This window comes from Indicator indicator, chromosome 22, assembly GCF_027791375.1.
Source record: "Indicator indicator isolate 239-I01 chromosome 22, UM_Iind_1.1, whole genome shotgun sequence".
Lineage (NCBI taxonomy): Eukaryota > Metazoa > Chordata > Aves > Piciformes > Indicatoridae > Indicator > Indicator indicator.
Genome location: NC_072031.1, coordinates 14,589,583 through 14,612,947, shown reverse-complemented (window position 1 = coordinate 14,612,947; position 23,365 = coordinate 14,589,583). Strand labels below are relative to the sequence as shown.

Genomic DNA, 23,365 nt, shown 5'->3' with positions numbered 1-23,365 from the left:
TTCTTTGTGGCCAACACTCCTCTCACCCTACCTAACAACTGCAAAGGAGGTGAGGAGAAGCCCAGGGACCAGCAGCACCAGATCCACCAGAGGTTTGGGCAACTCCCACGAGTGCAGATGCTTCAGTGGAAGTTCCTAAATCTGGCCAAATTAGTCTGGAAATCTCATTACTCCCAAGTGCTGCTCTTACAAGCTTTGCAGAGCTTCCTGCTGGGCTGGGAATACCACATGGCCAGGCTCCCAGGGTGCTTAGGGAGTCTAGCTCAAGGTGTGAGGTACAAACCAAGCAGAAGAGTTTGGATTGGGTAACCAAGCAGCAGCCACATCCTACACCCCATGCCTCACCTCAACAGAAAACCTCAGACCTGTTCTGCTCTGTGTTGCTCCCAGCAGCTTCCAGGCAAGCTTGGACTCTGCAGTCCTTCCCAAAAGCCAAGGCAACAGCCAGAGAGTATTCTCCAACCTCTGACTGTTGGCCATCCTACCAAATGGCACAATTGGCCAAGAAAGGCAATTCTAAGGAGAAAAAGCTCCCAACAGCCACACATAACTGTGTCAGGGCAAGGAGACAACCCAGCAACAACTCGAGTTGGGCTTTGCTGCCACCTGCAAGGTGCAGTGGCAGCACCAATGCAGACAGCGAAGAGGCATCCTGGCTGTGCAGGCACCACTGGGTTCAAAGGCAAATTACACCCAGGGAAAAAGTGCTTTGAGTGCTTGCCACAGCCAGGGACAAGGGCTGGGAATAACACAGCAGGCTGCTGTCCCCATGGCCTGGGGAACAGCATTTTCTCCCTAAATCTGCTGCTTCCATCTGGCTCTCACACTTGCACAGGAGTTCAGGGAGAGGAGCAAGTTCACGGCAACGAGCTGCCCTCAGGAGCACTCCCTGTAACCTCTCCTTTGGAAGCAGCCATTTAGCTCCAGCAGAGAGGAGTAATCTGGGGCTGGTCAAGCTCTGAGGGATGAGCCCAGGAGGTTTCTCCATCCCCCATGCCTGGGACAATAGAATTCACCCTCCAGCATTGGCCTGTGCATGGCATTAACTGCCCCGGCAAGCCAAACATCCCCTTCCTCCACACATCTGCTCCATCCATAATCCTCACTGCTCCTCCCCCAATGGGAAAGCAGCCAGAAAAGTGAATCAAAACCCTAATTATATCCCAGTAGCTCCCCAGCGTCCCAGAGATCTGCTGGGACTTTATTGATGCGGCTACAGAATGGAAACCAGGAGGAAAGGGCCAAGGCTGGGTGTGCCCCAAACACCCACCCTTTCTCCCCATCACCAGGGCTGGAAATCCCATGCAAGCTCAGGGTGCTGCTGGAGCATGTCTAAAATCACGCTGCACTCCAACCCCCACTGTCCTTCTCTCCCCAGAGACTCTGTCACCCACAGCAAAGGGAACACTGCAAGCATGGGGACAGAGTGCTGGCAACTCTGCAGCAGCAAGAGAGCAGCTCATGGTCTCACTGCAGGCCTCCAGGGCGTTGTTTGTCCATAAAATCATGGAGAGCCATAGCACCTCAAGCCACAGCACCCAGGGCTTGGAGCCTGTGAAAGCAAGGACCCTGAGGGCTACACCCTTGTAGTCCCACAGTAAGGGATGCAATGGCAGCAGAGGCATGGCACAACCCTGGGGTGTGAGCCAGAAAAACATGGGGGGGGGAAAAAAAAAAAAAAAACAACCCTCTCCTAGGTAGGTGGGAGCCTTCCCCAGCTCTCTCCAGCCCCTGGAGCAGCCCAAGCCCTGCACGCAGCACCTCTGCTCCTGGAACGTGCTCTCCTTTGAAAGCAGGAGAGGTGGCAGAGGAGCCATGCTGCCTGTGGTGGGTGGCAGGGTGGAAGGCATGATGATATCCCAAGCAGCTCAGCTCCTGGATCCTGCAGGAAGGAGGTGAAGGGTAGCATTAAGCTGCTGTGCACGTGATTTACCTGTGGTAATTTTAAACTGCCAGCACGACTGCCTGGCTGGTTTATCTTGCTGCCTGCTTGCAGTCAGACTTCAGTCTGAGCCTCTTCCAAGCTCTGAAGGAATGGGGTAAGACAAAGAGGTCCTACCAAATAGATAGCACCAAAAGCACATCCATGCTCTGTTACCTAGCCAGAGTGAGGGACAGGCAGGATTTTGCTGGCATTCTTTTCCCCTACCTTCTATATCTTATAGCCCACGATAACTCAGTGAGAAAGACCAGTAATAAAACCTGCCTGGGAAATCTCATTTTGCAGCAGAAATCCCTCAACACAGGGTGGACAAAAGGTGGAAGGCTCCAGCAAAACCCCCTGCATTCACTAACCCTGAGAAAAGCCATTTACAAAACCTCAGCTGAAGGCCTCGGCTCGTCTCCACACAAGTTTTAACCTGACAATGTCCCTTTTACAGACTCTAAACCTGATGAATAATGCATGGCTGGGGGAAACCAGAAATATCATATTCACTAATGCTTACCCTAGCAGAGAAACAAGGAGGGCAAATAAGTAATTTATTAACCCCAAACCATGTTGCTGCTTGAACAGAGTGCACACCTCGGCTTTTGGCCCCAAAAACCACTGGCAGAGTTTGCTGTTGAGCCATGGCAAGAGCATGCTAAGGGCTGGCTGAAACATACACACACAGCCCCCCCAACTCTCACCTCCAGCACAAACATGCTTTGTCCTGGGACTGTATGAGATCAGGGAGGGGGGAACCTCCTCCAGAGTAATGCTGGGAGCTGCCACCCTCCTACCTCCTCCTCCTCCTCAGGGGGCCACAGTTGCCCCTTCTCCATCGGGAGGAGAGCAGTGGTGGGAAGCCCACAACCCCGCGCTCGCCCATGGCTCCAGCCACCTTCTCAGGCATTCCAAAATTTGGCTGGAGCCTCTTTTTTTCAGCAGCCACGCCCCCCCTCCATGGCTGGACGCCTGCCTAATTGTGTATTTATTTCTTTCTGCATTTTCCCAGCTACACACACACACACTGGTGCAGAGCAGGGGGGAGCCAAGGCTGGCTCCCAAGAACAACCCAAAAAATGGAGGAAAAAAAAAAAAAGAAAAGGGGGGGGGAGGGGGCGTGGAGAGTGCAGCTCCCCTCACTCCCCAGGGGCTGGGAGGAAGCTGGGAAGCGGGTGGGAGGGGGGGCAGGAAAGGGGGATCGCCCACCCCCCCACCCCCCTTTTGCTTTGTGCACACGCTTGGGGAAATTAAAAATAGCTGCGTCCAAAGAGTGGCTGTGAGCACCACAAAGAGTGTGTTGAGCGGAGGCAGCTGCAAGCTATTTGCTGCCCCTGGTAATCGGCATCTCAGCTTGCAGAGCACCCCCCTGCCCCCTCTTCTCCCCAGCCCCTTCCTCCTCTGCCAGAAGCCGCCAGTGCCTTTCTCCAACCCACATCTGTCATGTCAACAATCGATGAATACAGGATCCCTGCCGGGGGAGAAAAGGGGGAACAGGCTTTGAGTTTTGGAGGGGCTTTGTTGCCTTGTTGGGTTCACATCCTCTGACCCCCTCTCTGAGCTGTCACCAAGGGTTTGCAGCACCGAATGCCACCAGGAGAGGCCAGGATACCCCCAATGCCACTCAACAAAGATGGGAACAGCAACGTGCCAGCCACCAAGATGCTAAGATTCCTTTATGCACTGGCAAAAGGGGTGCCATTGTCTGCTGTTACCCAGCCCACAGCCCAACTGATGGTCCTCACCCACCTCAGCTGGTGGCCTACAATGAGGCTGGAAAGAATTAAAACCAACCTCATCCCCAGCACCACGCTGTGCAGCTGGCAGGTACAGGACTGTGCTGCAGGCATCTTATTTCACACCCCCCTCTCTGGCACCAAGCAACAGGGAGGAAAAAAAGTTGTGAGTTTGGTGGTTCCTTGGGTGGGTTGGTCACTCAGGTCTCTGTGGAAGGACAAGGCCACCCAGGGACCAGGGGATGCTTAGGGGGGCAGCGCTGCCCTGGGCTTGCAGACATCTGGGATTAGGCACCCACCACTGCAAGGAGCAGAGCAGAGCTCTTGCTGCCTTCACTAGGAAGAAAAATGGGGGGGGAAGGATAAAAAGGAAAAAGGAACTGCCTGCAGCAAACAGCAGAGCTACCATCTGTCACTCCCTGCTGTGGCACTGGGGGCTGTTGCTGAACTGCTGCATTTTGTTAGACATTCACAGTGTGGTGGGACACAGAGGGAAGGCAGGTCCAAGGCCACCACATGGAAGGTGGGAATGCCAGCAGGGCCCAAAGGGCTGGTGCTCAGCAATCAGCTGTGCCATCACCCCCAGCTCTGATATCCTCCCTGCTAAACGCCATCAGAGGCAGGTTTGGTTTCTGCATTAATGCTTTACAGCAGATCACAGATTTTTCTGCCAACTGAGAGCCTGCAGCCAGGCTGGAGGCCATGGGTACAGAGCCCAGGTTTGCAGAAGCCATGAAGAAGCAGCTCCAGCTGCTGCAATCACCTGTACCACGCTGCCTTCAATACACTGGATAAAGGCAAGTTCAAATCCAGCTCATCTCCCTCACTGCTCTTGCCCTTGTCTTCTGCACAAACATCTAGGTCTCAAGAGATGGAGGAGCAGGGAAAAAGCAAAAAGGACAAAGCCACTTGAACCTGTTCTCATTGCTCTGCATAAGTGCAATTCCAGCTTTGCAGCTCACCCAGCAGAAGACAATAGGGGCTGTGTTGTTTCCAGGAAGGAAGCACCTGGGCCAGGTCATCAAAGCTGCTTGTTCATTAGGAGGTCGCTGGCTGCATCCAGCTCTTCCAGCTCTGCTTTCATCCTCCTGCTTTCTGTTAACTCCCAAACCTCCCACCACGGTTTGTTTCACACTGGAGCCTTTCCCAAACGGATCCTACAGGCACCAAACACCCTTCTCAGGGAGCCTGGACAGATCTCGGTGTCCTCCACCCACACTCAGGATGGGAACAAAACCAGCCAGCTCCATCCACCTCAACTCACAGAAAACACAGAACACACTTTTGAGGCCCCTGTGATGGTCCCTGGCCATGGACACAGGTGCCTGGGTTGGTGCTGGAGTCATCCTTAGAGGAGCCCTTCCCTGCTCCATCAACATTTTTCTCGGCCACCAAACACCACACAAAACCAAACTAAAAGAGGCAAAATACAATAGGGTAGGGAACAGTTTGTGGAGGTGCCCACAGGCATCTTGACAGCAGGATCCATCCCCAGCAGCACCTGGGACCAGGCACTTTGAGCAGACAGAAAAGGGAAGACACAAAGCCCTGTGAAGCCATTGTATGGGATCCCCACACCCAACCCCAGTGGGCCAGCATCAAGCAAGACATTAACGTTAGAAAGAGCACAAAATGAAGATCTGCACATCCCTCCAACCCCTCCAAGGCTGCTGGGCCCTGGCTTCAGCCATGTCCTGAGGAAAGAGCTCCCAGAGCTCCCTGTAGGTTCATGGATATTTTTTTTTTTCCTCCCCAAAAGCAGTATTGAAAATTAAACCACAACAAATCTGCCAAAGATCTCCAAGCTCTGTCAGGAAACACCAACACTTGTGCTGTTCCCTGCAGAGCAACTACAGGGATGTGCTTTGCTCTCTCTCCCCTGCACCCTAACTTCAGGTGTCCTTCTCCTGCCCAGCTCTCCTGTAGGAGAAAGGACCTCTGCTCCCTACTCATTCCCAACATATCCTTTTTTCTACTGCATCACCTCTGAGATATACATTAAACATCCAATGTGAAACCTTACCACAGACCACCTCCCACCTCGCTCCCCACCAAATCAGTCATCTTCCTGGCTCCACTGCCCATCACTCCCATCCCAGCCAGTTCACATCCTACATGATTTCCCATCCAAACCACAACCAGGAGCTCCTGGATGGAACCATTTCTCCTCCACAGCACAAACTGGTGGAATAGCAAGGCACTGTCACCAGCATTCACTGAGCTGACAAACCACCTCTGGACCACTGCAGGATGTGGCCATGCAAGAGGCCACTGCATGGCCACTTTCCCCTTCCATTGAGGGCAAACCAAAAACCAGAAGAGCTGTGAACAAAGTTCTCCCACTACAAGACCCTGAAAAAAATTCTGAGGTGGGGGGGAGTCCCTGCCACTGTTAGTCTCACACAGCTGCTCCCCTCCAGCCCTTTCTGTTTCAGCTTGCTTTAAATTTGAAACATGTTTTGATTCAAGCCGAAAGCTTTTTATGCTAAACAGAAACTGAAAGTCTTGAAGATCTGGCAAACAGAGGCACTGGCAAAACTGTGTCTGTGGGGGGAACCACCAGGTTCAAGGGAAGCAGGGGTCTGTAAAGCACTGGTGCTCCCACAAACGAGGGGGCAGGGAGAGCTTGGAAACACTTAAATGGCAAAACGTGTGGAAAAAGTAAGGACAGAGAGGCCAGGATGTTTAAGGTTCATTTTTAATCCCTGCCAATGAATTTCCATTCTGTGCCAAGACTGAAGTAAACTGCTTTGATCTGAAAAGGAGAAAGAAAAATAACAACCAACCCACATGCACAGATTCTTGGCTTCTTAAAACAATATAGATGACAAAGGAGGGAACTAGGATGAAAACCAACATGGCACAGCTCTGCTGCTGGTGACGTTTTAAAATGCTCCTTTCTTCTGAACAGGGAGAATTTTGGAGGGGGCTTGAGTAGGAAATAGTAATTGCATGCATCTGCACACCAGAGCCTTGGTGGGCACACACCCCTCCCTCCCCCTTTGATGCCCCACCAGCAGCCCCTGACACACCGTTCTCCTTTTCTACCCATTGATCAATTCCTTCAGTTTCCGTGGCCAGGAGCAGGTCCTGGGGCTGTGCAGGGCTCCAGATGTGACCTGGCAGCCCCCTGCTCGGTACCAGACCTCCCACCTCTGAGCTGGCCTCTCCTCTTCTATTTATACACCTGGCCCAGGGGTCCTGGTGCTCCCCTAACCATTGCCAGATGCTGGGCTGTTCTCACTCCCCATCCCACCCTGGTCCCACCAGCTCCCAGCTCCCTCCTGACCTCCCTCCCAGCCACTGGAGGACGAAGCAGAGATGCCCACTCCATCTACACTGAGGTTAACACTGTTATGATCCACCCAAGTTCCTGGCTTAGAAGTAGGACTGCTGTGCTGCAAGCCCAGGAAGGGTCTGCAACACCTTCCTGCTCTCAACCCCACATATCCACAAAGGGGAAAAAAACAAAAAACAAAAAACAACCCCAAACACAAAAACACCCAAACACAAAACCACCCAAAATTCAGAGTCTCAGGCAGTGACTGAAAGGTTTGGTTTGATGGGAAAATACCTCCAGGGAAGATGCAGCTCTCACTGGATAAAAAGCACTGGCACAAATGCCAACCTAGTATAACTTCCAGCCCCAGGGAAGTGGCAGAGGGGTAAACTGAGGCACGGAGGTTAAGCCTGGCCCACAGGCACATAATGAGTCATTCAGAAGCTGGGTTGGAGATCCAAACCCTCTTCTCCGACCTCCTCTAGCCACAGGGCTCTATCTGTCCCCACACAGCGCTGAGACCATTGCACATTCACAGGTCCAGGAGGGACAGGTCAGGGCTCTCCCACTGCCCACCCACAAATCCTAGAGGGATGGGACAGGGCTCTCCATCCCAGCAAAACCCCTCCTGCAAGCTCACTACTTCTCCAGCACGTTCCCACGCAGCAGGGCTCTATTTATAGACCTCAGCTGCTAATTCTAGATCGCAGCAATCAAAACAAAAGGAGGCAAACACTCTGCACTTGCCACTCTCTGGCTCCATCTCCTTACCCAGCACTATTTTTGTGCCAGCTCCCACAAGTCCCATCAAAACCTCCTGAACCACCCTGGCACCACAGTGCTGGGCTGCTCTCCTACTGCAGCAGTGGCAGTGCTTTCACTGAGGACCATTTTACCAGGAGGACCGAGACCTTGCACAGTGTGAGGTAAAGTCAGAGTGCAGCCACCAGCACCACTTTGGGTATCTCCCCCTGGACAGAGCAGCAGCTTTGGGGAGATTTTGCTCACTGTCCTGGCACTGGTCCCCTCAAGTGACTGAGGGCACTTCCTCCCAGCCCAGGCAGGGCTGTTTCCCCACAGGCTGAGGACTTTATCCTCTTGAGTTTCAAATATCCTGAAGTACCAAAGGTCTAAGCTCTCTGGGTGACCCTTCTGCCTCCATAGCAAGTCTCTGGACACATTTGGCAAGGCTTAGAGGGTTTTGGCAGGCTTTAGCCTCACACTCCATGCAATGGGGAATCAGGGAACATATGTCTTGGGAAAACCAAGGAAGTGCCACAGGATTAGGGAGCACAGGGTTGCAAATGTCCTCAAACACTCACAACACAGCAGCTTGTCCCCAGTCCTGTCCCCAGCTCCCTGCCCACTCTTTCCTGCCTTCCCTGAACTCAGTGTAAGCGTGGTTTCGCCATCCTCCAGCTGCTGCAGAGAAACATCAACCCCCATACATCACCCAGGCCAGCAAGAAGGGTTATCAAACAGCAGCAACAAGCCAGCACCAAGAGTGGTTCAGCATGGGAAGGTAACCCTGAGCAGTCACACATCCTCCACATCCAGTTGGGAGGGAGGAATTTCTGCACGTCTGATCAGGCTCAGCTTAGCCAGGGCTCAGCAGAGGCAGGAATGGCTGCTGGCACACTCCCCATGGAGGGGAAGGGGATGTGCTCCAGCTGGCATCCCCAGTGGCCACGCAGGCTCTGGGTGCTGGCCGAGGAACAGCACTCAGTGTTGAAGAGGAAGACCCTGGGGAGCAAGTCTGGTATCTCTGCCTGGGTCTGAGGGGATGAAGGCCCACAGCCTATGCACATCCTCCCCATCACAGCCACCAAGGGCAGACCCAGGATCAGCTCAGGCACACCCACGGGCAGATCTCAGGAGGAAGCTGAATGCCAGTGGGGCAGCTGATGCCCAATTGTTCCACCTTCTGTTATGGTACTTTCATGCCCCAAATGCTTTTGTCTAACACCAAACATGACCCACCCCATAGGAAAAGGCTCCTGTACACCCAAAGCTGCCCTATTTCCATGGCCTCTGTGTACCACAACACCAATATCTTTGGGGATCTCTGAGGTCTCCCCAGCTCATGGCTGGGCTCTGAGCCACCCCTGCACACCCCCCTGCTCTCCAATCCACCAGAAGCAAGGAGCAGAGTGTCCCTGGCTGGACACAGGAGTGCCTCTGCTGCAATCACCAACCCAGGGCTCCCCTCTCATGCCCACCCCTCCCTCCCCTTCCACTTTTAATAAGAGCAGAAATTGCCAAGCCCACAAAATGAATGTCTGAAAGGTTCAAGGCAGAGCAATTCAATCCCTGCTTGCAACTGCCTGGGAGGTCTCCAGCCAGCTGCCACCCAGCTCCCAGCACACTGCGGAGGCTGCCCCTGTGTTGAGGCCCCCATGGGACACCCACCCAGCTCCCAGTGGGGGCAACTGGGGGTAGATCATGCCTGCATGGGCTTCAAAGTGGGAGAGGCACCTCCTGGGTGAGGTCCCAGCCTCATTACTCCATCTTGGCCCATAGAGGTGGTGGGACATAAGGATCTGGGACAGCTGGAGGGATGGAGAGCCACAAAAGGCAAGCACCTCAGGGGAGCAGCCAGCGTCCCCCAGCACCCCCAGCCAGCAATGCCAGAGGTGTAGCAGGCACAGGGCTGGGTCCTCACATCCTCTATCCCATTTCCTCCTGCTCGGTGACTTTTCCTCCTATCCCAGCCCAGCCAGCACAGCAGGGTATGCTCCCATGCCATGGGCCAGAAGGGGACCTGAGAATGCCTGGCCAGGCATCACCTTTAGCAGAGCTGGAGCAAACAGCAGTGTGGATCCCACGCAGTGATGTACTCACAGAAAGGTCAGGAGGATGTTTTTACACCATGTGTCAGACCCTGATGAGGAGGAGGGAACTGTGACTACCTCCTCCAACTATGGCTATGGCAAATCAACCTCCTCAGGATACAAAGCAGCACAAAAACAATTTAGAATTGCATTTCCCAACATCCCTGCACCTCCGCCTTGGACTGGGACACCTTCCCACTCCAGCCAGCCACATGCCACTGTCCTGTTGGTGTAGGATATGAAACACCAGCCCAGTGCAGAGCCAGGCTGCTGAGACACTAAAAATACATTAAAAGTCCCCAGTGCTCCTAACCAGAGACATTTCAACCACTGAAGGCACTTGGATGAACCCCAAGGAAACATACAAACAACCAAGGCAGGAAACTCAAGCAGCACTCACGCTGCTGCTGTGCCCATCCTCTGGTGCCCTCACAGGAGGCCCAAGGCAGATTACCCTTGCAGGCAGCCTACCCACCACAGATGCAGGTCCCCACACAACCCTGCCCCACATGCACACACACACACTGCCCCACATCCCAGGGCACCCCACTCTGTGATTCTCCCACCCAGGCAAATCCCAAGTGCCTGCCATGCCATGCCCACACACTCAGGCTCAGGCACCCTCCCATGGGCTTGCAGTAGCCAGGAGGATAAATCAGCTGCCCTGGGTGGTCATGGGAGGGTTGATCCCACTGGGCTCATCAAGCCCCACTTTTGTCTTCCCTTCATCTCCCTGCTCTGCTCTACTGAGGGGAGCAGTGCTGGTGGTATGCCACAGCTCCAGGGTGGGCAAGCAATGGGATGGCATTCCAGCTGACCTACTTTCCATGGGCATGGCTAGGAAGGGCCTCCTTCCCAGGCAGTGCCAAAGCAATTCACCACCACCAAATCCCAGATGGCACTGAGGAAGGAGGCAGAAAGGAAGGGGAAGACCTTGGGGACTCCCACAGCGCTCCCTGCCAGCACAGGGTCTGTTGGCAACTGATCAATCCCACACCAAGCAGGACCTGCACCCCTCCAACACACCCACCCCTGTCCTCCCCACCCCTCCAACACACCCACCCCCATTCTCCACAGACTGTCCACCACACTCCCATGCAAAGCCACCCTGGCATTAAATCAAACCCAGCGAGCACAACTCTTCGCCAGTTTGGCAGACCTCCCCATGTCACATCCCAGGAGCATCTCCCCAGGCTGGAGGTGGCCCCAGCTGCTCACCAGAGCCCTAAGAGAGCCCCAGGCTGCCCTGGGCAGCACTCACCATCTCGTCCAGGGCGTAGCGCAGCAGCCCGTGCTCGTAGAGGATGAAGAAGCGGCGCTGCCATTTCTGCGAGAGAGGAGAGCAGGGTGAGTCACCACAGCAGCCACCAGCCCCTGGGCCTTCACCAGCCACACCAGAGCTGAACACCACAAAGCTGGGGCAAAGAAAAGGCACCAAAACCACTTTGGGGCAAGGGACTTGTGACGACAAGGCACACGCCCAGGTCTCAGGGAGCACCAGAAGACAGATGCCAAAAAAGTTGTGGAACCCTGCAGGACTGTGGGGACTGCTCCTAAAAGGCCGTGAATGTTGCAGAAGTGTTTCTGCTCAGCCCCTCATGCTCCAAGCCCACCCAGGCCATCTGGCAGGGCTCTGCTGGAGGTCTGCTCACACCAGCCAACATTGCTCAGTGCTGATTTACTGCCTGGCTTCATGGGCACCCAAGAAGAGGCTGTTTCGGGGTTGACTTCCCACCTTGCTCCTTTCTGCAGTCAGGCAGACCTTAAGCTGCCTTCATTTAACCAGAGGACAAAAATAATCAAAGACTTTAAAAGACTCCAACTCCTAGGCTGGAATCAGGACTTTCTTTCTCCTGCTCCCAAAGGGCACCTACAAGCCCCACCACTGCTTTCTAAGAGACCTAAGACCTGCAGGACACCAGAAGGATCCTCCTGCTTCATCCTGTGTGATCTATTCCAGCACTTTGTGGAAGAGATCACCAGGGTGGCAGATCACCAGGGTGGCAGAGCACCATGCTGCATGTCCCCAGTAGTGTATGAACTCGAATTTGGATGGTGGCTGCACCTTGGAGGTGGCACTGCCCAAGCCATCCTGCCTCACCTGGCACCATGCTGGCACTGCTGCTTTTGCAGCTGTACAGCAAACCAGATTGGAGAACTGATCTGGCTGGAAAACTGCGTTGGTTTTTTTCCCCCCTTGTGTGCCAGGTTGTTTTCAGCCAAGAACAAAAACTGGTTGAGCAGGATGAAATAAAAAAGGTCCCAGATTCATAGCCCCAGTGCAGCAATTCTTATCTTGCTTTTCTCAGCCCTTGAGGCAAAGTCCAAGGTGCTTAGGGACAAGCAAAACTACTGAGGACCCTGTGGACCTCCACATACCCAAGCTCAACAGGCAGCCTCCGTTCCAGGAGGGACGCAAGTCCCATGTCCCCTTAGTGGAGGGCCAGCAAGACTGTGACTAGCTGTGACCCCAAATAATGACCCATATCCCCCAGGCTGAACTCAGAACTCAGTTCTTGTTCACTTCAGAGATACTTCTTTATTACTAGCAGCTCTGAGAGCATTTTGGCTGCGTGACAGAGGGTTCACAGACCGTTGCCATCCCTCCCATACACAAGACAATCCTGGCCTGGCAGCCTCAGCAGCAAGCTCCCTGGAAGAGCAGCTTGGAGGTATGCTGGGAGTCCTCTTCCCAAGCCAGCAGTGAAAGGACATCAGCCTAGCTACGTTCTTCTGGGCCTCACTATAGCCCCAGAGCAGGGAAGTGGGGTATGCTGTGTGTCTGGAAGGCAGGAAGAGCAAATCCCTTGGGGCAAAAGCCAAGTGCCCCACACCGCCTGCAAGTCTCTGGTGCCAACTTCAGAGCTCCCTGGGGTTACAGCAGACAGGCATCACCTCTCAGCCCCTTCCTTGCTGCAGGGGACACACAGGACTATCCACATCAGGGGTAGGATGCAGCCTCCTTCCAGAGCCCTGGGCATGCTCATGATGGGCTGCAGAAAATAAAGTAGTTTCCAAGCACCAGAAGGAAACTTGCTGATGGCCCCAGCAGAGCTCAGAGACATAGAACACACACCCCACTGGGCTGAGAACCTTCCTGTCAGCTTGGCAGGTGTCAGGCCAACCAGAGCCCAACCAAAGCAGCATCAAGGCATCAAAGAGCAACAGCAGCAGGCAATAAAACTGCTCTGAGCCCAACCAGAACCTGGAGCATCCCAGACTGCTGCCCAGTATGGGAGACTGCATCCTGGAGAAGGCATTCAAGCCTTGCTGCCTGAAACATCTCCCAGCTTCCTGGTTTGCACAAGAAGATGGATGCATGGAGGAGCCTGAGCACTCCTGGGGCCTCTGGGGGCAGGGACAGGCCCTTGCCACTCCTCCTGCCACCCCTACCCGCGGGCACAGGGTGAGGACTATGCTTCACTCACCCGGGAGCGATGGACAGGGTTGTCAAAGTCCGTTCCTTCCGGGGCCAGCAGCAGCCAGCCACCGTAAATGGGTTTGGCCTGCAAAGAAACAGCAGAGAAACACATGAGGAGCAGAGGAAACTGGCTCACTGTGCACCAGCAGCACCACAGGGAATCAGTGATTGGGGAACACTGGAAACTGCAACAGCCCCTAGCATGAAGGCAGCTGCATCAGTTCAGGCTCCTGCACGCAGGCAAATTCAGCCCTGCCAGCGTGAGGAACATGAAGCTTGATGGAAACTCATGGTGCTATACACAGCAAACTGGGACTTTGCAAATTGGACTGAGATGAAGACTCAGGAGGAAGCAAAACTCCAGCTACAAACACCAAACTCAGCTGCCTCTGTCTGGCACCGCGCCGAGAGCACCAGCCTCCTGGGGAGTGCCAAGCTGCAAAGCCTGTCCTCACTGACAGCTCTTCCCCTCGCCATCAGCAGTGTGCCTCTACTCCAAAGCAAAAATACCCTCCAAAGGGGAGCAGCTCCATGTTTGCCTTTTGTTAATTAAGAGAGGAAAAAGTACCCAGCGCTGGCAGCTCTCCAGCTCACAACAGCTTCCCCTGCCGCGCACATCCAACAGCCCTTTCCCCGCAGGGGTGGCCCCTGCCAGCCTGCTCCTCCCCACGGGCAGGCCTGCAGGAAGGTCAGAGCCAGGCAGAGGGAAACAGCCCCTTCAGCCAGCTGGGAAGAGAAAGGGAAAGAATACCCGGAAAGAAATGGCTTACAGCACTGCTGCCTATCAGTGGAATAAATAAGCATCCAGGCTCTTTGGACCAGTGGTTTGGGCACAGAAAAGGCTGCCATGAAGCAGTCCCACCCAGCAAGCGGTGGGATGGGCACCCAGGCATGTCTTCACAAAGCCTTGTAAGCACCACTCCTGCTGCCTGTCAAGCTGCAAGCTATTAGCCAACCCCATTCCTGGCACGGGCTGGGGCCAAATCCTGGTGCAAGAGTGGTGAGGCATTGCCACACCAGTGACGGTGGCTCCATGGAGGTATCAGGACCATCCCAAGAGGGAGGAAACCCAGGGCAGATCCAGCTTCAGGAGCCCCCAAGGATGTTGCTTTCCACCATGAAACTTCAGTGCACACCTATCCCTGGTCCAGCCACACAGCAACAAGGACACAAGTTCCCAGCTCCTCTTAAAATTATTTGGTTAATCTTGTTGCTTCCATTCCTTTTTTTTTTTTTCCTTAAGGTTTCAAACCATTTCCAATTCGATACCTCCCCCAGATTCCTCCTGCCAGTTTCTGTGGTTTTGTAATGTTAGGGAAAAAAAAAAAAGGGGGGAAAAGAAAAGAAAAAAAAGTTTCTCCCTCTGGAAAAATCCCTGCAAACAATAGAAGAAATCTGCCTATGCACCAAAAACTGTCAAATGCATGAAGCACTGAGTAAGCAAACTGGAAACAAGCTGGAGGAGCCCTTTGGCTGTTTATAAAGTGAAAAATAACAAAATCTCTTATCCGCTACCCCCCCGCAATGTGACATATCAGCTCTAGGTGTTGCTCTCCCAGCAGCTGGCCAAACATGATTTGAGACCTTCCTTCCTTCCCTCTTTTTAAAGGGGACTGAATCCAATGGAAATAGAGTACTATGAGTGGGGTTCAGTTTTGGGGAGTTGCTTTTCTCCCTCCCAGGGCACTCCTGCACCCACCTGTTCCCACAACCACCGCAAGCCTCACCCACACCGAGTGCCTTGCTGGCACAGAAGGCACCCCACAGGCACCACAGCCCTCTCTGGCTTCAGCGAGGAGCCCCTTGCCCCCCACTGCCCCTATCCTGCTCACCTGGGTGCTGGCTCCCTGCTCGCCCATGGCCCCCATGCCGCCCCGGCACCCGCGCTGCGCCCAGCCCTGTGCCACCCACGCTGCCAGCGCTCCACAGGGTGAGTTGTGCTCTGCCACTCCCCCAGCACACCCCGCCCTGTGCCCCCACCCAAAGGTGCCTGTGATGCAACTGTGCCCACACAAAAAGAGGACTTTGGAATGGGGGCTCCCACTGCTCCCCATCATGCCAGAATGTGGCCATCACCACCTCTGTGGCCTGGGCAGAGCTACTTTGCAATGGCCTTTCCCAAACTTCTGTTTTACAGGTGAAAAAGTAAGATTGCACATAAATAACTAAAGTTGGCCCACCAGAGAGCTGGGAAGGGCCTTCAAGAGGTCCCTGTGGCAGGGAAGGGATGCTCCCAAATTCCCATGAGAGGCACTCATGGTGAGCACTGAGCAGCTGGCTGTGGTGCTTGAGAAGATATTCCAAGTAGCCTCCACCATTCAGGAAGAAGGAAGAGGACGGTGGTGAAGGCAGGACGCAGCCTACGCTTGGCACTGCCACATCAAGGCAGCACCTCAAGGAGCCCAACACTATGAGCAGCCAACCTGTGTGCAGAGCCTGTCCCTCCTCCATCCCCTCATTTTCCCCTCCATGGCCAGCTACTCAACCCAACAAAGCCCCATGAGCAAAACCTCTCCCTGACGCAAGCTACAGCACTGCAGGTCTCCTGGCAGGTCCATGCCACACTGCTCCAATCATCCCACTACACAGCAGCAGCATCCAGCCTCATACAGCCCCAGTGTAGCAGGCAGTGGGCAAAGCCATGTCTAGGATGAAGTAACTGAAACCCAGACAAGGGACACCATCAACAGGGTCAGCAGTAAGCAGCCCTAGAGCAGTATGACAGGCATGAAGCCCAGCCATATCTCAGTCTGGCTCACACCCCTCGGCAGACCTTTTTTTACCCTCAACCACTCCAATTTTGGCTCAGCTGACCATGTCTAAAGCACCTGAAATCCACCCCCTTCACACAGGGAGCCATCATTTCTTCGCTTGTGGCACAGAAAAGCACCAGTGGGGTCCACTTATTTAGGTACAAGTGTCCAATTTCAGATACTGAAACCAAAATAGCTGAAAGGTAGGAATTAGAGCCAGCCAGCATGGTCAGCCCCGTTCCACCCACCAGCAGATGAACACAAAGCAGCACTTTATAAAGCCAAACCAAAACAGCCTACCACTAAAACCAAGCAAATACCCAGAGAGGTACAAGCCTAAATGAAAAGGGACAGGAATCAGATGCACAAAGTGCCTGAAACAAACCCATTCCACCTGCATTGAAACGGCCCTGCTGAAGCAAGGTTTAAAATAAACCTGCTGGATGCTGCTGTGGGAGGCAAGTCCAGGGGAGTGTCACCACACCAGGATGGAAATGGAGCCTATGTCACTTCACACCAGCTTGGCTTCCTCCACAGAGCTCAGCAAGAGGAGGAAAAGTCAATGTGCAGCACTGTGCAAGAGCTCAGAGCAAAAGCTTCCCCTGTCCACACAGATCTGTCCAACCTCACATTAAGGGATGGTGGGAGAGCAACCCCCAGGTTCCCAGGATGCCTTTTGAGCATGCAGAGCCTGGCTGCCTCCTGTGAGCTCCAGTGATGCCCAAAGGACAGCTCCAGGTGGTTTCCCCACAAGAAGCAGCCACATGGGATGCTTAGGCACTGGGTGACTTTGCTTTTTCCAGATGGTACCAAGGTGGGAAGCAGAGAGGAGGGCAACTGTCAGCCTGTCTGGGGTGGAGTGGGGTGACACTGGCAGGGGAGGCAGGCAGAGGAGAGCCGGTTCCTCCAGCAGGGCTCCTGGTGACAAAGCCAATCACTCACCACAGCCCCAGTCGGGAGGTGCTGAAGCCACTGCCTTGCCACCCAAAAAAGGTGATAGAGCCACAGTGCCTGCCAGAAGCATCACCATGTGAGAGGTGTGGCCAGGTTGGAGCCCTGCAGCGTCCTCTTCCATCCCTTCCCATGGGACCGACAGAGGCTGACTCAGGCAAAAATGTCCCCACGTCACCACTTCCTGTCACGCCTCTGGGAGCGCCCAGCTATTCCATCCCACCCCTGATCCTGCCTGGCCCTGCCACCCGAGCTGTGCTGTGGGTGCTTCACAGCCCCTCACCTGCCTCTCAGAGCTCTGCCCCAGCCATTGCATTTGTCCCTTGCCCTGCTCTGGCATCAAGGAGAGGACACTGCCTCCAGCTCACACTCCAGGCCAGCACAGGCAGCACCAAGGGTGGAAGGAAATAGAGAAGGAAGTGGCCCCAGCTTGGTTTACACAAAGCTGTCAGCCTGATGCTGCCCAGGCACAGACAAACCACCTCAACCAGCTCCATCAGTACTGGGAACACAACTCCCAGCAGCTGAGGAAACTGGGTTCAAAGGATGTGCAGAGCCATTCAGTATTGCCCAAAGCCCAGGGTGATACAGCACCCCCTGCACATCACCAGGGCTGCAGGACGGAGAGGGCATGGTCAGCTGCTTCCAGGGGGCAGAATGGGCACAAAGCACCAGGTCACAGGGCCAGAGGTGGACTGTGACACCAACCAGTATGCCCCTTAGGCTTTCACATCTGCTGTGTTTCATAGAATCGTAGGTTGGAAAAGATGTTAGGGACCAATGAATCCAATCATTTAACTCAGCACTGCCAAGTCCACCACTAAACCATACCCCTCAGCACCATATCTGCAAGTCCATGCAGATGTTGGCAGTACCTTCACCTCTTCCTACCCCATACAAACCAGCCAGGCAAGCAGAATGCTCTGCAGCACTGCACCTGCCACACATTACCCCACAGCAGCTCATTGCACATGGTGGAACAAGAAAACTTTGCTGGCAGCCACATCTCCTTTTCAGGTCCAGACTCAGCCCCGTGGGAGAGCATTCACATCCTCACTGGGGTGCTGGGATGCCCAGGCAGACTGAAGATGCCCCCACAGCCAGTCCACATCCACTCCAATGTGCTCTGAGGGAAGCCTGAATCCATTGCTGGGAGAGACTCCTGGCTCCGAGCGCGTGGCAGGAGGGATAATCTGTTTAGGCTGCTGGCAGACGTAATCAGCCTGTCTCGGGTGGAGGCAGGGCTTGTTTTGTTCAGGCTTGGCAACTGAGCAGGAAGGGGGGGGGGAATGGACCAGCAGAGCTTTAGCCTCTGCCTCCAACACTGAGTGCAGAGAGCTCTGAGTACTGGAAAAGTGGTACCAGGCTTCCAGCAGCCCCACGAGAATGCAATGCCCCCAGCCTGGCCCAGGCTGTGGGTGAGCTCATGGTAACTTCTTCACCACCTTCAGTCCCAGTATTCATCAAAGGAGCCTCTCTGAAAGCAGCAGCAGCACTTGCTGCACCCTGCACTCAGGGAACCACAACTGGGTCACAGCTCTCAACAAAGCCCACTGGAGAGCATGGCCTCAGAGTGGGAACAGTAAGGTTATCACCCTCTGTGCACTGACTCCTGAACCACTTGGGGCTCCCCAGAGGCAGAGACCCACTTCTGACACAGCTCAAGGGGAAAGTCACCACAAACACTCTGGTTGCAGCCTCAGAAGAGGAAATCTGGGTGGTTTCGGCTCCGCTCTCGGTTTTGCACACCTTGGAGCCAGAGAGAACATCGGGCAGGGTCAGAGCAGCCGTCACTCTGCAGGAATGGGGAAGGTGACATGGTGTCTGGGGAGGGAACAGAAGGCCATAACTACGCAGGTCTTCTGCCCACAGAACAGCTCTAGGAACAGAAGCATCTCTGAACATTTTGCATGCTCCCAGTGGGGATGCCACACAGACCACTCAAAACCCAGGACCCCAGCTATCAGGAGGCTCTGCAAACAGCACTGTGGAAACCCATGCTCCAGCAGCCATCCCAAGGGCCAGGGATGCAGCTCAGCCTCAGTGGTTAAGCCTCTTCCATCTTGGTTTCCCTGCCCATGCGGCAATTCCCCTTGCTGCATGCCACTTGGTGACAGGCAGCACAGCAGGGCCAAACCCCAGCATGGGAGGCTGCTGTGCTGCCAGTGGGCATCCACAACTGCTCCTGGCATGAAAGCTCTCTCCATCCCCCATCTCCACATCCAAGTGACCGCTCACTGCCCCTGGGTTCAGCCCAAGCTGTGCTTATAGAACCATTTTGGTTGGAAAAGACCTTTAACACCAGGGGTCCAACTATTAACCCAGCATTGCCAGGTCACCACTAAACCATGTCCCTCAGCACCATACCTACACAGCTTTTCAATCCCTCCCAGGATGGGGACTCCTCCACTGCCCTGGGCAGCCTGTTCCAGGCCTTGACAATCCTTTTGGGGTAGAAATCATTCTTAATGTCCAACCTAAAACTCCCCCAGCACAACCTGAAGTCATTTGCTCTTGTCTTACCGTTTGTTATTGGGGAGAACAGACCAAACCGTAACTCACTCCAACCTCCTTTCAGGGAGTTACAGAGAATAAGAATGTCTTCCCTCAGCCTCTTTTTCTCCAGGCCAACCAACCCCAGTTCCCTCAGTCACTCTTCATAAGACTTGCTACTCTAGACCCTTCACCAGCTTTGTTGCCCTTCTACTGGGCATGCTCCAGCATCCCAATGTCTTTCTCATAATGAGGGGCCCTGGCTTTTTCCAGGCCAAGAGCTGGCCAGGTCCTGAGGACAGGCCCAACCATGTGAGGACAGCCTGCTCTCCATCAACCTGCTGGTCTCCTGCATAAACACATTTGCACAGCACAGGTAAGAGCTGGCTGCTGCCAGCACTCAAAATCACCCAGGCCAAGCTTTCTCACCACCAACACATCTCACCGTGCAGGAAGAGGCCAAACCAGACCGGACAGACTGGACCTGAGGCACAAGGAGCACAAGGTGCTGCTGCCACAGGGCAGCTGGCAGGCACCATGCACAGCACAGCCCTCCCAGCACACCAACAACCCTCTCCCAGACGTCAGCAAACCCCAAAGGAAGGAGCTGCCTGAGCAGTTTGCCGGGTGGGCAGTGGGAGTGACCGAGCAACCGGAGGAACAGGAAGGGGAAAGGTTGGCTTCACCCTTTGTGCAAGCAGATGGCCTCCTTCTGCAAATACCCTGGCCCCGGCCCCAGGCCCGTGCTTGGGTCCGAAGGCTGCCATCAGCTCAACTAAGAGCTGGGAAAGGCCAGCTGCAGCGTGTAAAGGCAATTTGTCAAGCAGCAGCAAAATGGAATTGGGAAGGAGCAGGCTTTGCAATCTCAGCTCCCCCTCCTCAAGCAGCTCTGAAGGCCAGCGTAGCCCACAGCAGGCAGGCGTATCTAACCACCTCCCACGACGGGGCTTCCTCAGCGCCTGGGAGAAGCCACAACATCTCCCCAGAGTGCTGGAGAGGGGATTTATCACTTCCTCGGGTGCCAGAGCAGATAAGGTGTGGCGCCATGCGAGAAAACAGCAGCAAGTAAGCGTGCAAAGGGTATGGCTCTTCAGCACCCAAAGGCACCACCGTGCCCCTTCCCTGGCCACACAGAGGGTTAAGTGTCGCCAAAGCCAAACCCAACATCCAACCTGACATCCCTCCTGAGCACCCACTGCCTGCACACCACTCCCCAAGGCAGGGATGCTGCCCCTTTGGGGACATGCCCCTGCCCACCCTAGCCCTTCTGGGCCATGCCCTCCCAAGTCTCTGCCCACTCCAGCCACTGACAGAGGCGGGTTTGACATTTGCAGAGAATCTCCTGCTGTTTGGTCCCGAGAATCAGTCAAGTAGAGGCAGATTTTTGCAGCATGATACAAGCAGCCAACAGGGAAAGAAAGCATGGGGGCTGCTTTCTAGGAAAGAGGGGGCTTTTTCTCGTCCAAGGAGGAGTGGGTAAAGGCAAAAGCATGCCTAGGACATGACTGCTCACCGTGCCACCCTGCAGACAATGCACAGAATCAGGACAAAACCCCAACCCTGGGTACCACAGCCCCATTGATGCAATGCCCCAGAGCAAAGCCAAGCCTGTGACCCAACACTGACACTCTCTAGCCTCAGAACTGCTGGCAGCTGGCTGTTTGGCATCCAGAGCAGTAGAGAAGTGATAATGTCCAACAGAGCAGGGATGGAAACAACCACGTTCCTGGAGCTGAGCAGGAATGCCATGGGCTGGGGCAAGAGGAGGCAATGGGAAAAGTCTGCAAGTTCCATTTTCTAACTGGGTGGTCCTCTGGGTATCCATGCCATGATCTCAAAAAACCAAAAAGAAATAGAGACTGGTAGCTGGAAAGACGTCCTCAAATTCCTCTATCTATGCCAGTCCCCATGCCCCAAGAGAGCACAAGCATGGAGAAAATTAAAAGCAACTTCTTTACACTCTGCTCGTCCTTCAATTCAGGCCAAGTGTGATTTTGAGGTTAATTCCCAGCCTGATCATGTTGTGGGGGGCTTCACCTTCCTTACAAACCAAAGGACAGGCGTGGCTCAGCCCGGGCCAGCTGGTGTGGGGAGCAGGGACCCCAGGGGGACATGTCCACAAGCCTGCAGAAGCCAACTTCCTCAGGAAGAGGGTCCTGTTGGCCAGGTCAGCTTTCTCCTAGAGACAGAAAGAGGGTCCTCAGGAATCATCCATCTTCCTCGGGCAGGCTCTGGAAAGCTGGCCTCCACACAAGACTTGCAAGAGGTTAGACAGGACCATGCAGTGCCAGTGCAGGCATGCCATGCCAGAAAGAAGGGAATTCCCACAAAAAGGGAATTTCTGCCTTGCTGGGAAAGGGGCAGAGCACAAGGGGAGCTGGCGACGGGTGGGTGGAACAGCCAAGACAGAGCCATCAACAGCACAGTGTCTGCCAGGGACCAGATCCTGCCACCACACAGGATCACAAGGCTTCAAATGTCCACACTGGAGCTTGGGTTCATTGGGGCAGACCCACAGCAACAGATTTTTCCCAACAGGATGGGGGAAGCAGACACAGTAACTGACCCATTTTTTTCCCCATGCCATGAGGCATCTCAGAAGGTAAAACGCAGGTTGGGGAAGGTCAAGGGCATGCCACCTCTCCAGCCTCAAAAAAGGGACAGAGTTCCAACGGGTGGTGGGACCACACGTAGCTACCCCAAATCACACTGAGTCCTCCTGTCCGGCAGCACAGCCACACAACAAACAACTCGTGAACGCAGCGCTCCCGGGATTAGGGAGTTAGCGCCCGCCTAGCCTTTGAAGTTGGAAGCGCCAAGTCTGATTATTATTAGAGAGCTTCAGCTCATTAATCCTGATGTTTTGGGGCTGGATTTCCCTCCTCCCTCCCAACCCTACTCCTAATTCTCTTCCCGAGTACGCTGGGAATCCACTACCACCGCTAAATATTTGTGCCTCTTTGTAAACACGAACCGGTCTTTGCCCCGAGCAGCCCCGGCGTCCCCCGAGCACCCCGGGAAGCAGGGCGGGGGCAGCTCCTAACACTCACACAGGTATTTTTACATAATAAAAACCCCAAAAAGACACGAGTGCGTAAGTGTGAAGTACCTTCACCTTTCCTGCAAGCCAAGTACAAAGGTCAGATGACTCAAAAGGACTTCACTAGCCTTACTCTAGCTAATCACCAACACTGTCCCTGCCCGGGGGGGGAACACATTCAGCACCAAGCCCTCATGCTCTGGTGCAGGATCCCCACCACCACTACCCAAACCAAGCTTGAAACAAAACAAAACAAACAAAAAAAAAAAAGGAAAGGAAAAAAAAATCAAAGCTGTTAAATGAACCGTTATTCCTGGGTGTGCCAGGCTCCTCGCTGTAGCACTCCGCCGCCTCCACCCCTAAGGAGAGGCAGCAATCTGGAGGGGAGGTGGGCAGGGTGGTGGGGAAGCACTGGGCCAGCCCCAGCTAGGGGGTCCTTGGTGTAAGGGGGGCTGCGTAGTGGGGCAGGGGGGGTGGCGTGTGTGCACCACACGCTACCAGAGCCACCATCTTATCTGGGAAGTGGGATTACTTCAGCCCAGCTGCAAGGAAGAAGCCAAAGAGGATTGCACCGTTTTCCCAAGCAGTGCCCCCCCAACAGGGCCTGGAGCTGACGATGGGGCTTGATCCCCATCTTCACAGGAGCTGGTCACAGTGGCGGCCCCCCCAGGGCCATCCAGCACCCCAAACAGGAACAAAGCAAGCAAGGGACTGCCTGAAACACGGCTCTAGGTGCCCCGGGGAGGGCCACCGACCCCTCATGGCAGGGGTAGGCAGGCACTATGGAGGGAAGGATGCAACGCTTTGAACCCACCCCCAATAAAACTAAAACATCATCGGACTCAGGAGGCAGCAAAACGCGAGACGAGGCAGCAGGATGGGGTCAGCCTGGACCGGGGCGCTCTTCCCAAGCCCCCCCTCCGGGATGGCTCC

General features: G+C 54.6%; 1 protein-coding gene across 1 annotated transcript in view; it reads right to left on the bottom strand.

The window, feature by feature from the left end:
• MPRIP (myosin phosphatase Rho interacting protein) overlaps positions 1-23,365 on the bottom strand; it is a 79,939-nt gene that overhangs the window by 55,003 nt on the left and 1,571 nt on the right. The window contains exons 2-3 of the mRNA XM_054391043.1: positions 13,203-13,280; positions 11,036-11,101 (exon numbers count right to left, since the gene is read on the bottom strand). Of these exons, the coding sequence (XP_054247018.1) occupies positions 11,036-11,101; positions 13,203-13,280 (144 nt within the window). The remainder of the gene's footprint in view (positions 1-11,035; positions 11,102-13,202; positions 13,281-23,365) is intronic.